General features: G+C 35.0%; 1 protein-coding gene across 2 annotated transcripts in view; it reads left to right on the top strand.

The window, feature by feature from the left end:
• Positions 1 to 17,171, top strand: part of SEC24A (SEC24 homolog A, COPII coat complex component) — a 61,771-nt gene extending 44,600 nt beyond the window's left edge. For both annotated transcript variants that reach the window (XM_032626713.1, XM_032626712.1), the window contains exons 16-23: positions 323 to 496; positions 3,372 to 3,482; positions 5,557 to 5,732; positions 9,343 to 9,480; positions 12,015 to 12,119; positions 12,445 to 12,537; positions 13,709 to 13,812; positions 14,225 to 17,171. In XM_032626713.1, the coding sequence (XP_032482604.1) occupies positions 323 to 496; positions 3,372 to 3,482; positions 5,557 to 5,732; positions 9,343 to 9,480; positions 12,015 to 12,119; positions 12,445 to 12,537; positions 13,709 to 13,812; positions 14,225 to 14,339 (1,016 nt within the window). In that variant the 3' untranslated portion in view covers positions 14,340 to 17,171. The remainder of the gene's footprint in view (positions 1 to 322; positions 497 to 3,371; positions 3,483 to 5,556; positions 5,733 to 9,342; positions 9,481 to 12,014; positions 12,120 to 12,444; positions 12,538 to 13,708; positions 13,813 to 14,224) is intronic.
• The last annotated feature ends 203 nt before the right edge of the window (positions 17,172 to 17,374 follow it).

Here is a 17,374-nt window from a genome sequence, read left to right as displayed (position 1 = left end):
ACTGGTAGATCTAACCCTCTTATCATATAGTTGAATCCTCTGACAACCAGCCTCCATCCTTAGGTTAACCTAAGTGCTTTCCAAAAGCCACTTTGTTAACATAACAAAAGATACCTTTATGACTCTCAACACTTAGGGAATTCTAAGGGTTTTAGGAGCTCTGTGCCAGAAACTGGTGAAGACCAAGTATATATTTCTTATAAACCACAATATCACATTTAAACTTTTTAATTTACTCTGTGCTATTCTGATAAGTGGCAAGGATAAAATGTAAATATATGTAGGTGCATATAAATCATTTTGATATATTTTTCTTTTCTAGGTCTTTCCATTCATACTTTCCATGGGAACTTCTTTGTTCGGTCCACAGACTTACTGTCTTTACCTAATGTAAACCCAGATGCTGGGTATGCAGTACAAATGTCAGTGGAAGAGAGTCTTAATGACACTCAGTTGGTTTCCTTTCAGTCAGCACTCTTGTATACATCCAGCAAAGGTAAGTTTTTTTGTTTGTTTTACTGTGGCAAAAACACATAACATGAGATCTATCCTCTTAACAAAATTAAAGTCTAAAATACCATATTGTTAACTATAAGCACAATGATATAACAAAGGTAAGATTTTTGATTTGGCCATGTAGTCTATGGCTTGTGATAAACTCCTTGAAAGTCTACTTAGTGTCTGAAATATGTTCTGGTAATACAACAGTCAATAAAACTGACTTAAAAACCTTTTTCTCATAGGCTTATTCTAGTAGGGGAGACAAACAATAAAGAGGATATGTAAGTAAAATAGTAGTATGTTACATAGTAATATCAGTTAACGAGAAACAGAAAGCATGTGAAGGGTTTAAGAAGTGCTGAGGGGATGGTTTTTTAAGATAGGGTTGTCAGGAAAGGTCTCACAGAGGGTGATGTTTGAGTTAAGTTTTGAAGGAGCTCAAATGGAAGATAAACACTTAAGGGTATAATTTGTTTAGTACTAATTAATTTATAATGTGTTTTGTCCTAAAGATGACGTGAAGGCTGGTTAAATTTATTTTTATTATTTTAAAGATTCACAGCTCTCACCCTATTCTGTTTTGTCTCCTTAAAAAAGGTTTTGGAAGTGTTTTTGTGCTATGTCTACTGACCTTCACAGCCCCACCAAAATCTATAAAAAGTGTATAATACAGATATTTTAATGAAAACCTTTAGTATGAGAGAAGTCCAGTTTTGGTACTATGATTGTAATACTGCATACTATAAATGTAAAAGTAAGATGGATTTCTGTCTCTGGGTATCATTTTTTATTTGACAGAAGAACATCCCAATCCTTTTTCTGCTCATTGATTTTTCTTAACATTTAAAAGGAAAAAGTAATATATAATTGACCTGTGGTAAAACCTACCATTTTAATGTATAGTTCCACAAGTTTTGACAAATGTGTGTGTGACCACCACCACAATTTAGGTATCACAGTCTGTTCCATTACCCCTCAAATCTCCTTGTGTTTTTGTAGTCATTTCTCTCCCATCCCCAGCCCCTAGCAACCATTGATCTGTTTTCTGACTCTGTAGTTTTGCCTTTGTAAGACTGTCTTGTGAATAGAATCATACAGTAGGTAGCCTTTTGTATCTGGCTCTTTCACTTAGCATAGTGCATTTGAGATGATCCATATTGTTTCATCCAGCAGTAGTTATTTTTTATTCCTAAGTAGTATTCCATTGTACCCAGTTTGTTTATTCACTTTCCAGTTGAGGTACATTTGGGTTGTTTCCAGTTTTTGGCAGTTTCAAATATATCCCCTGTAAACATTTGCATTGGATTTTTGTGTGAGCATAAATTGTGATTTCACTTCGATTAATACTTTTTCAGTGTTTTCGACAGATGGCCAGGTTGTTTGGTGAGCTTATGTTTAACTTTTTAGGAAGTTGCCAAACTGTTTCCTAAGTGGCTGTACCATTTTGCATTCTCACCAGCAGTGTATGAGAGTTTCAGCTGCTCTGCATCCTCACCAGCATTTGCTGTTATCAGTGTTCAGTTTTTGTTTGTTGTGTTTGGTTTGAGGTTTTTGGTTTGTTTTGTTTATCTCTTTTGCCATTTTAATAAAGTATAGTGATACCACTTTTAGTTTTATTTCATGTTTCCCTAATAACTAACATTGGATATCTTTTTATATATTTACTATTTGAAGTTTAGTTTATTTCTAATGTTTTGTTTTTATGGAAAATGTGATTATAATATCTATCCATGTCCACAAATCTTTGTCATTTCTGAAAATTTCCCTAAGATGGATTTCTAGGATTGGAAATAAAAAGTATAGAGATCAACTGTTTAGAAAAATCTTGGTATTGTCAGATTGCTTTTCAGAAATATTTTACCAATTTGTAGTCCCATCCAGTGCCCTTTTCATTTCAGCCTCTGATTTTGTGTGCATGTATCTGTGTGTGTCTGTATCTATGTATGTAATAGTTGTTGTTGCCAATATGATAGGCTAAACATTGTATCTTATTCCCTTTAGTTATCAATGTTTTTATCTAGACTAGAAGCACTAAACAATGTTACCCTTTTTTGTAAATATCACTTCTTCTCTTTAAAAGTAATTTGTATGAGCTCCTCCTAGATACAATTTCGTTAGTCTTCATGTGTCCCTGCAGGTTGTAGTGTGGGTATCCTCTCTAGTTTTTTTACTTGTTCTTTTTCTTTGTTGTTCAAGGTCTTGCTCATTAGAAATGTTTTAAAGATTGACATGATATTTGATATTTTATGGCTCTCAAAAGATTATCATTTTTGTTTCTTGTATTTATTGATTTTTATTGTTGTGGGTAATTACCAAAGAGGAAGTATTGTGACTATTAGTTGATTTCTTTCATTTTTTTTTAATGAAAGCTTTATTTGTTTGTCTGTTTGTTTATAATTTGGCTGTGCTGAGCGGCTTTAGTCTATTTCTTTTAAACTTTTTTCCTGTGATTAAAAAGAAACATAAAATTTCTCTGGACTTTAAATATCAAAACAAACTCTAGAACACATCTTGGAGTAGTGTTGTCTTACAGTATGTATATTTTCCCAAAATTGTGTTTACGGAAAAGGATAAAGTACCAAAAAATTCAGAAAAGAAATTTTTAAGAAGCTAGCATGTTACCATCATTTGGATATGATCCCTGTGGTCTTTTCAGTAATACCTTGAAGAAAAATAATTTTGTAGTAAAAAAGATAAAAGAAATAATGCTTTAGAGTTTTCACAAATTAAAGTTTTGATACTATCCCTGCTTACTATATATAACCCTGTTTGGTTCCAAATTGAAAAGAACTGATTTTTCCGAGTAACTTTAATACAAACTATTTTTTATAGTGCTGTCCCTCACTATCATTTGTGTGTTTTGTCCAAAGGTGAAAGAAGAATTCGTGTTCATACTTTGTGTTTGCCAGTAGTTTCAACTCTAAATGAAGTCTTTCTTGGAGCTGATGTTCAAGCAATTTCAGGGCTATTGGCCAATATGGGTAAGAATTGTTGTCACCTATTGCAGATATATTGCAAGTAGTAACATTTGAAATGTCCACATAGTTTTGTTTTCCTTTAAATAATTAGCTTTATGATTTCAATATTTTGGATCCGGTGTATGCCTGCTAAGTAAATGGGTCTGCTGCAGATAACCTGATCTTTTTTTTTTTTAATTTAAACAGTTTTATTGAAATGTAGTTTCAGTTTATTGAGATATAAGTGATATAACAATCACTTAACCCATTTAAGTATACAATTCCATTGTTTTGAGTATATATACAGATTTGTGTGGCCATCATCTCAATCCGGTTTTAAAACATTTCCATCACGCCCAAAAGAATCTCATGTTCATTAACACTTACTGCTCACTCCCTTCTTCTTTCCTCACTGGCCTTAGGCAACCACTAAACTGTTTTCTGCCTCACAATCTGCCTGCTACGGACTTAAATAACCATGTTTTCCTTAATGTCTTCCATCTCAGAGTTGCTTTCTTGGATTTTTTTTTTTTTGGATCCTTTTTTCACATACATAGAGCTTAACATCATTTTGTTTCTTGCTCCCTTTCTCCTTCAGGGATGACTACCAGTGGGTCCATTTGCTTCAAACTCAAATCTGCCTATAATAGGAATAATTACCTATTTTCTTGAATTTCCTATTGGGAAAATTTTTCTTTAATGGAACAGGGTAAAGAATCTAACCTCACTTTAGACTCATGTGTTGTCAAAAGTTAAAAATTGTGACCTAAGAAATTTGAGGGTCATTGCCTTTATATTTTGTTGAACTGGTATGTTTTGGTAACAGTGTGATTATTATTATTTTCAGCAACAACTATATATCAGGCAGTATTTGTGGATTAAAAAAATCTTCACAACAAATATTAGTTCTGTTATTAAGTTTGGTTGATCCCAGTATGCACTTTTTTCACATTTTGTCAAAATCTTTAAAATCAGGATGTCTTCAGTTGATAAAGTCTTAGAGTTACTGTTGATCAGGTAACAGTAGTCTTCATTCTTTCTTGTGTACAAATTTGGTCATAGCAATTAATAACATCACTTCATTGAGTGTATTTTTTTTTTTTTTTTTTGCAGTACGCGGGCCTCTCACCATTGTGGCCTCTCCTGTTGCAGAGCACAGGCTCCGGACACACAGGCTCAGCGGCCACGGCTCACGGTCCCAGCCGCTCCGTGGCATGTGGGATCTTCCCGGACCGGGGCACAAACCTGTGTGCCCTGCATTGGCAGGCGGACTCTCAACCACTTCCCTGTGCCACCAGGGAAGCCCGAGTGTATTTTTGATAACACATGAATTGAGTTTAGTTGTAGTTTGAGAAGTCTTCAAAACAATTAGAGTGTTCTTAGTATTGAAGAAATTTTTTGAGTATAAAGAAAAGCATAAAACAGCGGCATGACAGATGATGAAGATCATCGAAATAGCTAAGAGTTCTTTCAATAAATATGAAATAAAAATTCTCTGTGGGGCTTCCCTGGTGGCGCAGTGGTTGAGAGTCCACCTGCCGATGCAGGGGACATGGGTTCGTGCCCTGGTCTGGGAGGATCCCACATGCCGCAGAGCGGCTGGGCGTGTGAGCCATGGCCGCTGAGCCTGCGCGTCCGGAGCCTGTGCTCTGCAACGGGAGAGGCCACAACAGTGAGAGGCCCGTGTATGGAAAAAAAAAAAAAAAAAAATTCTCTGTGTTAAGAAAGCATGTGTGTTTAATTGCAGAGTTTTTTCTTTGTCAATGATACATAAAATAAAATGGTGAGTTACAATTAATAACATCTTAGATTTGGCGAAATACAGTTTTCCCATTTTACAAGTAAGGATACTGAGACTCATGAAAGTTAAATTACTTGCCAAATATTCATACTGCTAGGAAATAGCGGAACAACATTTCAACACAGGTTGGTTTGATTTTCCAAAGTATGTGCTTTTAACTGCTGTGTTTGGTTCCTTGTGTATGTAATAACTTGAGAGAGAATTTGTATAATTTTAAAAAAACTTTTCTTTCCTTAACAGTGGGGTAGCTAAACTTCTATCTTTTTTCTCTTTTGTCCCTACCTCAACCTCTGTTAGCTGTTGACAGGTCTGTGACTGCCAGTCTGAGTGATGCTCGGGACGCCCTAGTGAATGCTGTCATAGACTCTCTTTCAGCTTATCGTTCTTCAGTCCTAAGTAACCAGCAGCATGGACTTATGGTTCCTTTTTCTTTGCGGCTTTTCCCACTGTTTGTGTTGGCTCTCCTTAAACAGGTAAAAGAATCAGAATCAGAAACTAACACAGTGAAAATGTCAACAGCCAAAGTTTTTGTCCTGTGAACCACTAAACATTGTATATATAACTTTACATCAGTTAAGTTTTCTGAGGACAGGGACCTTAACTCCTATTGTATCTTAAAGGATTTGTAACCAAAAAAATTTACAAAATACTGATTTAAAGTATGTGCCTTCTTTGTAAGAGATGCTCACTGATGAAGTATTCACTGATGTTATCAAAGATGCAAATGATCAGTTTTCCAGTTTTTCAAAACAGGAACTGTATATTTTACTGCTAGAGCAACAAGTCACACACGAGACTCTTCTTATGATGCTTTCCTGCTCCCTACAATATTTCAGCCATATTTCATTTCTTTTTTTTTGTAATGCAATTACTATTTATTTATTTAGGCTGCGTTGGGTCTTCGTTGCCGCGCACGGGCTTTCTCTGGTTGCAGCGAGCCGGGGCTACTCTTCATTGCGGTGCACGGGCTTCTCATTGCAGTGGCTTCTCTTGTTGAGCACAGGCTCTAGGCGCACGGGCTCAGTAGTTGTGGCGCATGGGCTCAGTAGTTGTGGCACATAGGCTTAGTTGCTCTGCAGCGTGTGGGATCTTCCTGGACCAGGGCTCGAACCTGTGTCCCCTGCATTGGCCGGCGGATTCTTTAACCACTGCGCCACCAGGGAAGTCCCACATTTCATTTCTTAATCTTAGAAATGCCTTCTCATACATGTGTACCTATTTCCATGATGTGCATTATGCTTTCCTATCCTTGTCTTTGAGCTCAAATGTTGTCTCTCTGGTAGTTGCCTTTCCTTCTGTGACCCGGTAGCTCTTTGTGCATATATTTATTTATAGAGGACATTTAAAAAATATTTATTTTTTAATTTTTTATATTATTATTTACTTGTCTCCCCTGCCTACCTTTTGCCCATACCTCTGGCTCCTGAAAAAAGAAAAAAGGGAAACTCTAGCCTGGTGGAGGAGGCTTATTTTCCCAATGACCAAAATATAATGTCCTTAGAAAACAAATGTGGTTACCAAAGGGGATAGCGGGGATTTGGGGGGGAGATAAATTAGGAGTTTGGGATTAACATACACATTACTATATATAAGATAGGTAAATAACAAGAACCTACTGTATAGCACAAGGAACTATACTTAATATCTTATAATAACCTATACTGGGCTTCCCTGGTGGCGCAGTGGTTAAGAATCTGCCTGCCAATGCAGGGGACATGGGTTCCAGCCCTGGTTCAGGAAGATCCCACATGCCGCGGAGCAGCTAAGCCTGTGGGCCACAACTACTGAGCCTGTGCTCTAGAGCCCGCGAACCACAACTACTGAGCCTGCGTGCCACAACTACTGAAGCCTGCACCTAGAGCCCGTTCTCCACAACAAGAGAAGCCACCGCAATGAGAAGCCCGTGCACCACAACGAAGAGTAGCCCCCACTCGCCGCAACTAGAGGAAGCCTGTGCACAGCAATGAAGACCCAATGCAGCCAAAAATAAATAAATAAAATAAATATATATATTAAAAAAGTCACTTATACTTGGAAAAGAATCTGAAAAAGAGGAAACTGAATCACTTTGCTGCACACTTGAAACTAACACATTGTAAATTAACTATACTTCAGTTAATAAAAAATGTCTAAACTTGTAGACTTGGTATAACTTTCCCTTATAAAATTTTATTAAAAAGTTCATGTTAACAGATTACCTGGGGAACCATCCCAGATTCCAGGATGAATTAAGGACTGCTCTTGTCAATTTGTGTACTTTCTGAACTCCAGCATTGGCCTGTCAGGTGTATGTTGTCTCTTCCAGGCAAGAAGGGCAACCTGTTACACATTGATAGAAATAGCTTTTGAATCTACTTCTAGTTTCTTTAACTCAAATTATGTATTTCCACTTCTGAAAATAATGTAAATACACAGAGGTTACATAAATACTTAAATTTTAACATTTACGAATCTGAGCTCTTCCCTCTTCAGGTCTTTCATTAAATGCTGTCCTTCACTGAGGCCTGCCTTCCGTCATCTCCCCATTTAATATGTAGTACTCTCATCCCATCCCACCCTGACATTCTTCATCTCTCTTTCTTCCTTTGCTTTTCTCCATAGCACTTAACACTGAAATACCACATATTTTGCTTGTTTATTATTTACTTCTCCCTTACTAGGATTTTTGTCCACAAGGACAAGGATTTTTAACTTGTTTGTCTACCACTTCGTCCCTGCATCTAGAACAGTTCTTAGTACATAGTAGGCAGTCAGTAGATATTTTTTGAATGAATAAATGGAACTTCTTTCATTTCCCATAGTACTCTTTCTTTAAGAACCTTTTCTCTTCTTGCTTATTTATAGTCAGTGCATTTGGGTTTTTATTTGTTTTTTAAAAAATAATTATTTATTTATTTGGCTGCACTGGGTCTTCATTGCGGCATGCAAGATCTTCATTGCGGCATGCGGGATCTTTAGTTGTGCAGGATCTAGTTCCCTGACCAGGGATTGAACCCAGGCCCCCTGCATAAGGAGCACAGAGTCTTAGCCACTGGACCACCAGGGAAGTCCCAGTGCATTTGTTTTAAGGCATACTTTCATTGCTGTTATCTCTCTGCCTCTTTCTATTCCTTTCCATCAATAGAAATGGCTAAAACCTTACCTCAGAACTTCATTATTCTTCATGGAGCTAATATTCCAGTTGAAACTCACAATTACTTATTATCTGTATGCTGCTAAGCAGTTGTCTTCAAATTATTAATTTTCCTGATTGATTTGTGAGCTCTGTTACATTATTTAATTTCTCTAACTGTGGGAGAAACAAGGATAGTTAACCACCATTAATCATCACCCAGCTTTTACAGAAACTTAGATCTTTGGTCCTTCATATTTCATACATGTCTTTATTTTGTCATCTGCAATATAACTTTACCCTCCTTGCAATGTTATTTAGTTTTTTACATCACTGTTGCTATACGGTAGATAGAGTGTTTAGATCGATTTCATTGATTAGGAAACAAATGCTGGAGAGATTAAATGACTTTGCCATGGTCAGATAATTAATTTGTCAAGACTTTCAGGTGAGGATATAGCCACGATTTAATAGATGTGTGTGACTTATTAAGGTATATATATATATATGTGTATATATATATATATATTTTTTTGGCTGCGTTGAGTCTTCGTTGCTGCATGCGGGCTTTCTCTAGTTGTGGTGAGCAGGGGCTACTCTTCATTGTGGTGCACGTGCTTCTCATGCGGTGGCTTCTCATTGTGGAGCACAGGCTCTAGGTGCACGGGCTTCAGTAGTTGTGGCTTGTGGGCTGTAGAGTGCAGGCTCAGTAGCTGTGGGCTTAGTTGCTCTGCGGCATGTGAGATCTTCCTGGACTAGGGATTGAACCCGCGTCCCCTGCATTGGCAGGTGGATTCTTAACCACTGTGCCACCAATGAAGTCCCAAGATATATTTTTGAAAGAATAATTAATGGTAAATTTGTTATTTCTGTCTGAAGATATTCTTTTAACAACTGATATTTGCAAAATGTATATGTATTTGTTAAATACCTTTTCTTTTTTTTAATGGGGGTGTATTATTTTGTTATAGAAATCATTTCAGACTGGGACAAATGCATGTCTAGATGAACGCATTTTTGCTATGTGTCAAGTGAAAAATCAGCCTTTGGTTTACCTTATGCTCACAACTCATCCCAGTTTGTATAGAGTTGACAATCTCTCAGATGAGGTAAGATTGATTCATTTTTTAGTTGCTTTTACTTGAAGGTTTATAAGCCTAATTATATTGAATCCACTGCAGAAATGAAGAAAGGTGTTTTCTTTTTTAAAGCTTTTCATTTTATTCCTATATAAAGAAAGTTTGGTTTTGGGAAGCTCCTGAAAATAGTACCTTTACTCATTAAAATAATAAACTTTACTGTTTATTTAAGACAAATCTTTAGAGCAGATCTAAGTAAATGAAGAGATTGTCAGATTGACCAGAGCAACCTATGATTTATTTATTTAAGCAAATTGATCTGAAAGGAGTATCCCTAGAGTAAAATTACACTTAATTTAAATACCTCAAGTCAGTGTTTAGTGTAATGGTGTCCCTGAATTAAAGAGAAAATATTTATCTGGTAAGTTGTAAGATTATTTTCCCTTGATAGGAAATTAACCTGAGTTGAAGTTACAAGCATGAAAATGTTAAATCATAACCTTTCTTCCTACATTGTGATCAAATTAGGATATATATGTTGGAAATAATATTTTGGTTAAAACCTTTTCGGAGTTTAAAGATTTTAGGGTACCTTGCATAATAAAGAAGAAATTACGTGTGAAATTTGAGGTAACTTTTTAGCAAATGAAAACTGTTGATGACATTATTAGTTTGTATTACAAAAATAATAACTCAAGATTAATCCTGTGTTTGACAAGTTCAACTAACTGGTCCTGTCTTTTTCTCACATTAAAAAAAAAGACAAATTAACATAAATACAAATGCAATATATTAGATGCGTATAATACAGAAACCACTAGAAAGAAGAAAAATAAATCACTCATATACATTCAAAGACAAGCACTACTAGGACTTTCAGTGGTGTATTTATCAGGACTCTCTTTTCTGCAAGTAAGCTTAGGAAGGAAAGGGGACTGATGTGGCACTCAAACACAAACCACATGAAAGGCTAGGGTATAACTAAACTCAGGTCTAGCTCAGATTCATAGACTCTCTTGCATTGCCTCATTCTTTCAGATTGGCCTTTTCTACCAGACTAGAAAACAGAGCCACTGATAGCTTCCCATCTTTATCACCAGAGAAGGACAAGGCTCTCTTTTCTTAGTTCACATTAATTTCTGAATGGCTGTATTTAAGTTATAGTCTCTCTAGCGGCCCACACACCCTAAGGCCAGAGGTCTTAAGGTGCTGTGATTAATAGTTCCTGGTAGAGCTAAAGCCTTATCAAGGTAGTACCCCTTGACAGGTCAGTATTTTATTTACTTTCTCCTTTGGATAAGGTTAATTAAGTACCAAGTTTTAGTACTTAAATCAACTTTTTGTCAAAAATGAATAGTTATAAATATTTAAAGGAGTGTGTGTGTGTGTGTGTGTGTGTGTGTGTGTGTGTGTGTGTTTTAAGATGGCAGTACTATACTCAGTTATAAATGAAAACCTTCCATTTCTGGCCTTAATAAATATTAAATTGGAGAAAAACTCATTTGCATTAGACTTACTCTTCCCTCAGGATGTGTACATTGATCTAAGCCACGCAATCATCTGTTATTATTAACTAAATTCCAGACTTTATTTGGATCTTACTAATGTTATTTATCCATTCAGGATACATGATATTGATTGCATTTATTGTATTAGTTTTTAAAATAATAATTAAGATCAGAAATTATTTTGGCTTTATTGGGATTCATGGTGACTTTGTTTAGATAAGTGATACATATTTCTTCCTCTTCTTTATATTTAAATATGAATAATTGTGATTTACCTAAATAAGTTCCAAAGTCTCAGAGGTAACACTCATTAAAATTTTTGTTTTGTTTGTTTAATTGTGGCTCCCTATTACCGGTATCTAAAAGCTTTAATCTTTTTTTTACTTTATGTATTTATGTATTTATTTATTTTTAACATCTTTATTGGAGTATAATTGCTTTACAGTGTTGTGTTGGTTTCTGCTGTATAACAAAGTGAATCAGCTATACGTATACATATATCCCCATATCCCCTCCCTCTTGCATCTCCCTCCCACCTTCCCTATCCCACCCCTCTAGGTGGTCACAAAGTACTGAGCTGATCTCCCTGTGCTATGCGGCTGCTTCCCACTAGCTGTCTGTTTTACATTTGGTAGTGTATGTATGTCAGTGCCACTCTCTCACTTCGTCCCAGCTTACCCTTCCCCCTCCCTGTGTCCTCAAGTCCATTCTCTACGTCTGCGTCTTTATTCCTGTCCTGACCCTAGGTTCTTCAGAACCTTTTTTTTTTTTTTAGATTCCATATATATGTGTTAGCATACGTTATTTGTTTTTCTCTTTCTGACTTACTTCACTCTGTATGACAGACTCTTTGTCCCTCCACCTCACTATAAATAACTCAATTTTGTTTCTTTTTATGGCTGAGTAATATTCCATTGTATATATGTTCCACATCTTTATCCATTGATCTGTTGATGGACACTTAGGTTGCTTCCATGTCCTGGCTATTGTAAATACTGCTGCAATGAACATTGTGGTACATGATTAAAAGCTTTAATCTTTTGCTTAATTCTTTAGGGTGCAATCAACATCAATGATCGCACTATACCTCAGCCACCTATTCTTCAGCTTTCAGTGGAGAAGCTGAGCAGGGATGGAGCTTTCCTCATGGATGCAGGCTCTGTGAGTAGTCTTGACTGTGCTGGATTCTTCTCTCTGCATACTACTACCTTCATTCCTCTTAATATCTCTCTTCCTTAACAGATTATATGCTATTTAATCTGTATATTTTTGTATTAGCCACTTATCCCTCCATAGCCTCCTTTCATGCCAAGCATAAAATGTCTCATCATGGTAAATGGTAGTTATCATTACTTCAGTTGAAGGCTGTACAATCTCAGTAAACGTACTCATCTTTCTGATCTTTTGAAACATAGTCAGTGGTTAAAGGTAAGTCAACAGCTCACTGTTAAGCTACATCTCAAAATAGTTTTCTTCCCGTCCATAGGTACTAATGCTTTGGGTTGGAAGAAATTGTCGACAGAATTTTCTCAGTCAAGTTCTAGGAGTTGAAAACTATGCATTAATTCCACAGACTATGGTAAGATTATGTAATTATAGTGATTGTAATAGGCTTAAAGGCATTTCAAATGTGGCAAAAACATGAACATCCTATTTTGAAATCATAGCTATATTTTAAAGGCATTCTTTATGTTATTTTGCATCTTTGACTGACTTATTCTTATGTGTGTGTACTATTTTAGGGAGAAAGTAAGGAATTTAGTTAATAGCCAAAAAAGTTTGCTGCTGTTGGCATTAGTGTTAGGGCTCTTTTGTTTCAGTGTTTTGTGTTTTTGCAAGTGATTTCATTGTTCTTTGGCAGGGTCCTTTTAACTGCTGCTTTGGAGTAAGAACTAAGCTCATTTCCACACAAGCAAATGACTTGTGACCAGTGTCAGTTGGATTTATATTGATTATTGGACAGTGTAATAGTGGACTCTCTGTCACTAGCTCTGTGACCTTGGTCAAGTCACTAACCTTGACTTGACCAGGTTTGTCGAACCTGGTCAAGCCTCGTTTGTAAGATAAGAATGCTATTGCTTATGGAGGAGTATTTGAAATAACACATGAGAAAGCATGTGTGAAACTATGTACTATTTGGATAGCTGTGAATTTTAAAGTTAGAATTGATTATAACATGGTCTTATTTCACATCATATTTTTCAGTTTCAACTCTCAGTTTGTCACCAGCTTTGGAATATGTTTTATGTCAGCATCTTTTCATATTTATGGGTTTAACTTCATTTGTAAAAGTCATTAGGAGATTTATGTATTTAAAAGACATATATGTCAGGATTCTATCTAGGATAAGCAGTAGCTTAATGGCTGGTCTGGATGACTAGGCATTTTAAGTAATGAGGAGATAAGAAATGGATATATTTGTAATAACTGCCTGAATGGATCAGTTAATTCCAGATGTTATAATGTATAGTCTATGGCAACTTCAGTGGAACAGTGGCAGAGTTGAGAATTGCAACAGAGACCAAATGACCTGCAAACCTAAAATATTTATTATCTGTCCCTTTAAGAAGTTAGTTTCCAACCCCTTACTAGAAAACTGTGGTATGCAGAATCTCAGGCTCCTCCCCAGACCTCCTAAATCAATGTCTGCAGTTCAGCAAGATCCCCAGGTGATTCATATACAAGATAAAGTTTGAAAAACACTGTAGATGGTTAGAATAAGTTGGATGTTGCTGGTTTTTGTTTAATAGACAGACCTTCCAGAACTTGATACACCAGAATCTGCCAGAACAATAGCTTTCATCTCTTGGCTTAGAGAACAGAGACCATTTTACCCAATACTTTATGTAATAAGGTAAGTTGAATTTGTCATTTACTGATAGTGAAACAGTTTGGCCTTGCAAGGACCTGTTTTAGGTCCTTGTGACTCAAATATGTGTGACCTTTTGCTTAAGCAAACTCTTTACTGATTGATTGATTGATTTGGCCACACCGAGCAGCTTACAGGATGTTAGTTCCCCGACCAGGGTTGGAACCCGGCCCCGGCAGTGAAAGTGCAAAGTCCTACCCACTGGACTGCCAGGGAATTCCCGCAAACTCTTTAGAAGAATATAGAAAAATAAATTTTTTTAAATAAATAGTACTAGGTTATGCTTTATATCCAGTTATTAGCAAAATGTGTGTCAAAAGCTTTGTGACAAATCCACTGTTTATGTTACTATTACATTTTGTCTAATGTATGTAAATATTTGTCTTTTATTCCTAAGGGATGAGAGTCCAATGAAAGCAAACTTCCTTCAAAACATGGTAGAAGACAGAACAGAATCTGCATTATCATATTATGAATTCCTCTTGCATATACAACAGCAAGTGAATAAATGAACAGAAGAAGATACTTAGTAATTTCTAAGGAAAGTTACAATAATGCAGAGCACCTGAAAATGTGTAATACTTTCCTTTCCTATTAGGTTTGTGGACTAATGTGATGATTATATGTTCTCACTGTGATCTCAACAAACTATAGCAAATAAAGGAACACAGCAAACATGCGCTCTGAAATACTGTATTTTTTAAATCAAAATATATCTATATACGATTGGATACCTTTTTTCCTTTGCTGCCAATTATGTTTGAGTTGTTATGGATTGAAATAAGACAGTATTGCAGAGGCAAAGTACATTTTGTAAAATAAAGACTTCTGTGTTCCAAATGTATATTTCTCATTTTTTTCTGAATTTTTGGCTGCTACATTTAAAACCTCACAAGACTAAATGTTGCAGGGAAGTTACAAATCCATTGATAATGATCTTTTTAAAATAAAAAAATTTCTTAAGTAAATAATATGTTGGAAAACTAGAATCCATCCCCCACAGTTGTTTTTTTAAGGAAGAAAAAGGATCATTATGTTAACTAAAACTAGAGTAAACTAACTCTAGTCTAGCTTGAGAAGACTATGAAGTGATACAGTCAAGCTTTAAAATCTGTCAGTATTCTCTATACTTGAAGAATAATGTCCCTGATTTGAGGTGAAAACTATATGTAGTTTTCTGATTTGACTGCAGAAGACTTGGTTGGACACACTGTCTTATTCTGCAGTGAAAAGAATCTGAGCTGTCTTCATAAATACGTTGGGACTCGCAATGATAATAAGGAGATGAGAAACTTAGTTATCTTGATCCTTTAAGTGGGTTTTATTTGGTACATTTTTGCTCTGTGATGTATAATAAAAGCATTATATTGGTGAAATGAGTATGAATGAAAGAAATTAAAGGTTTCTTAAATGCTGTCTCAAATGCATCAGTAACATCTTTCTAAGGAGTTTAATAATTAAATTGGAAGCTGCTCATAAGATTTATTCTTGGATATTAAAAATTAAAGCATGAATGCCACTGTTTGGTTTAGTGGATATTAAGATTACACAAATCTGATTTATGAAAATTACAAAAGAAACTTGATTCCTGAACATGCTTAAGAAACTGCTTTTTGATTTGGCCAGAAAAATATTATAGTCAAAACTATTCAGTGAATTTTGTTTACAAATAGGTAAATTATACATCTGTATGTTTAAAGTGCCGTGATAAAATAACTTTAAAAGAGTTTGGTCCAGTTTTCACAGATTCATCTTGTCTTATATGAACTTCTTAAAGTAAAAGTTGTTCATGAATAGTACTTGATGAAAAGATTTTTGTTTCTTTGTTTTAATGGGTTAGAAAAATGTGTTTACAATCTTGATCTCATATGATCACCAATGAAATAGTAACTTTCAGGTTTACATCAAGATGAGCTGACTTTAACTGAATTGTTTTGGGGTAGGGAAGAAACAGGTCCCACTAGAGTATATACTACTGCTTGCCAGCAAGATCAAAATAATTGTGTTCTATAAAAATATTATCTCCCTTAAGCAGTGTTAAGGTTTATTTTCAGTATGCAAGTGGTACATTGAACTGGAAATTTTCTTGAAAGCTGCTTCATTTATTAGGAAGCAATTTTCAAATTGTAGCTAGTTAGAATACATTTATATTTTCCCCTCTTCTGAAGAAACTGAGTCATTATTATGCACTGATGTTTCTTAAAATAACTAAAATTCTGTTCATAATGTGAATTTTAAATGTTGATATTGTAGGTTCTTTTTTAATAGTAGTAAATCTTCCAGAGGGAAAAGTTTGTGCTCCTAGGGACAATAATCTTCCTTGTGCCTCACTTTTATCCCTAAGTGGGTATGACTCTTGTTATTACAACATGCTTTGTTAGTGTATTACACAAATTTACTTTAAAAAATTATTTTAGATATTGCATAACATGTGCAATCCAGAATAATTTTATAATAGGTCATAAAAAACATAACTTTAGTAAGGATTCACAATATTTGTTCTCCCAGTAATGAGGGACTGAATGAAACTTTTGGAGATATTGATATGAAGCAATTATTTTTTGCAATATTGAATGTGTTGTTTAGTTTAGTTGTTTTTTTTTTTTTAAATTAGGGCACTACCTGCTATCTCATCTTGTATTACTTTTTGATGTAAAGCAACTAATATTTACACTATGCCATATTTTTTTTATTGTAGTTGTAAATTATGAAAGACCCTTGAATTTTCTACAGTTCTGCAACTACTAAAATAACTGACAAGGGCAATCTTGATATTTAAATCTGAGCATGGCAGTTCTACCATAAAAAGTACTCTATTTTTCTAATTTCTAGGATTTTTAAAATAACATTTCTGTAAGTCTGGCACATTAATATTCCCTCAAGCTGTAGCATTTATTTTAGTTTGCATATATTTTATTGTTTTAATTTAATGTAATATATTGAGTCTAATAGACTGTTTTACAATAATTAGAATAAAAGATTTTCTTCTAATCAAAGATGAATAACAGCTGTTATCTAGGGGACCACCAAATGTGATTTCAAGATTTCATTAACTATTACAAATATAATCCTTATATAGAAATTTTAATTTTGTAAAGTAGTGTATAATATTGTAACATTACATTCTTGTTTTCAAATTCAAAAATGTATTGATCTTCAATGTGCTGTGTTAAATCTTGCTTCTCTGAAACGTTAGAGACAAGATGTCTTCCTTTTTACAGTTTGTAATTTTCACTGTTTTATTCCTGTAAAAAGAAAAGTCATTTGTAACCCATGCAAATAACCGTTTGAACTGTGCTAACTTATCAATTTGGCTATTCAATAAAGTTAATTGAAAGAGCTAACATACTGTGATTAGTTATTTAAATTGGTATAAATAACTTGACAGTCACTGCGTAGTGCTATGTTTTGCACCCAAATTAAGTAAATGGAAAACTATTGCTGAAGGTTCTTTAAACCTGAGTCAGTGTTTGGGAAGTCATAATCCAAATTCTGGATGCTCACTCTTCAAGAACAGCTAGGTTTAAAATATTAGATTGGGGGCTTC

Source organism: Phocoena sinus, chromosome 3, assembly GCF_008692025.1.
Source record: "Phocoena sinus isolate mPhoSin1 chromosome 3, mPhoSin1.pri, whole genome shotgun sequence".
NCBI classification, from domain to species: domain Eukaryota; kingdom Metazoa; phylum Chordata; class Mammalia; order Artiodactyla; family Phocoenidae; genus Phocoena; species Phocoena sinus.
Note: the sequence above shows the minus strand (reverse complement) of the source record. Positions and strands in the feature narration are given on the sequence as shown.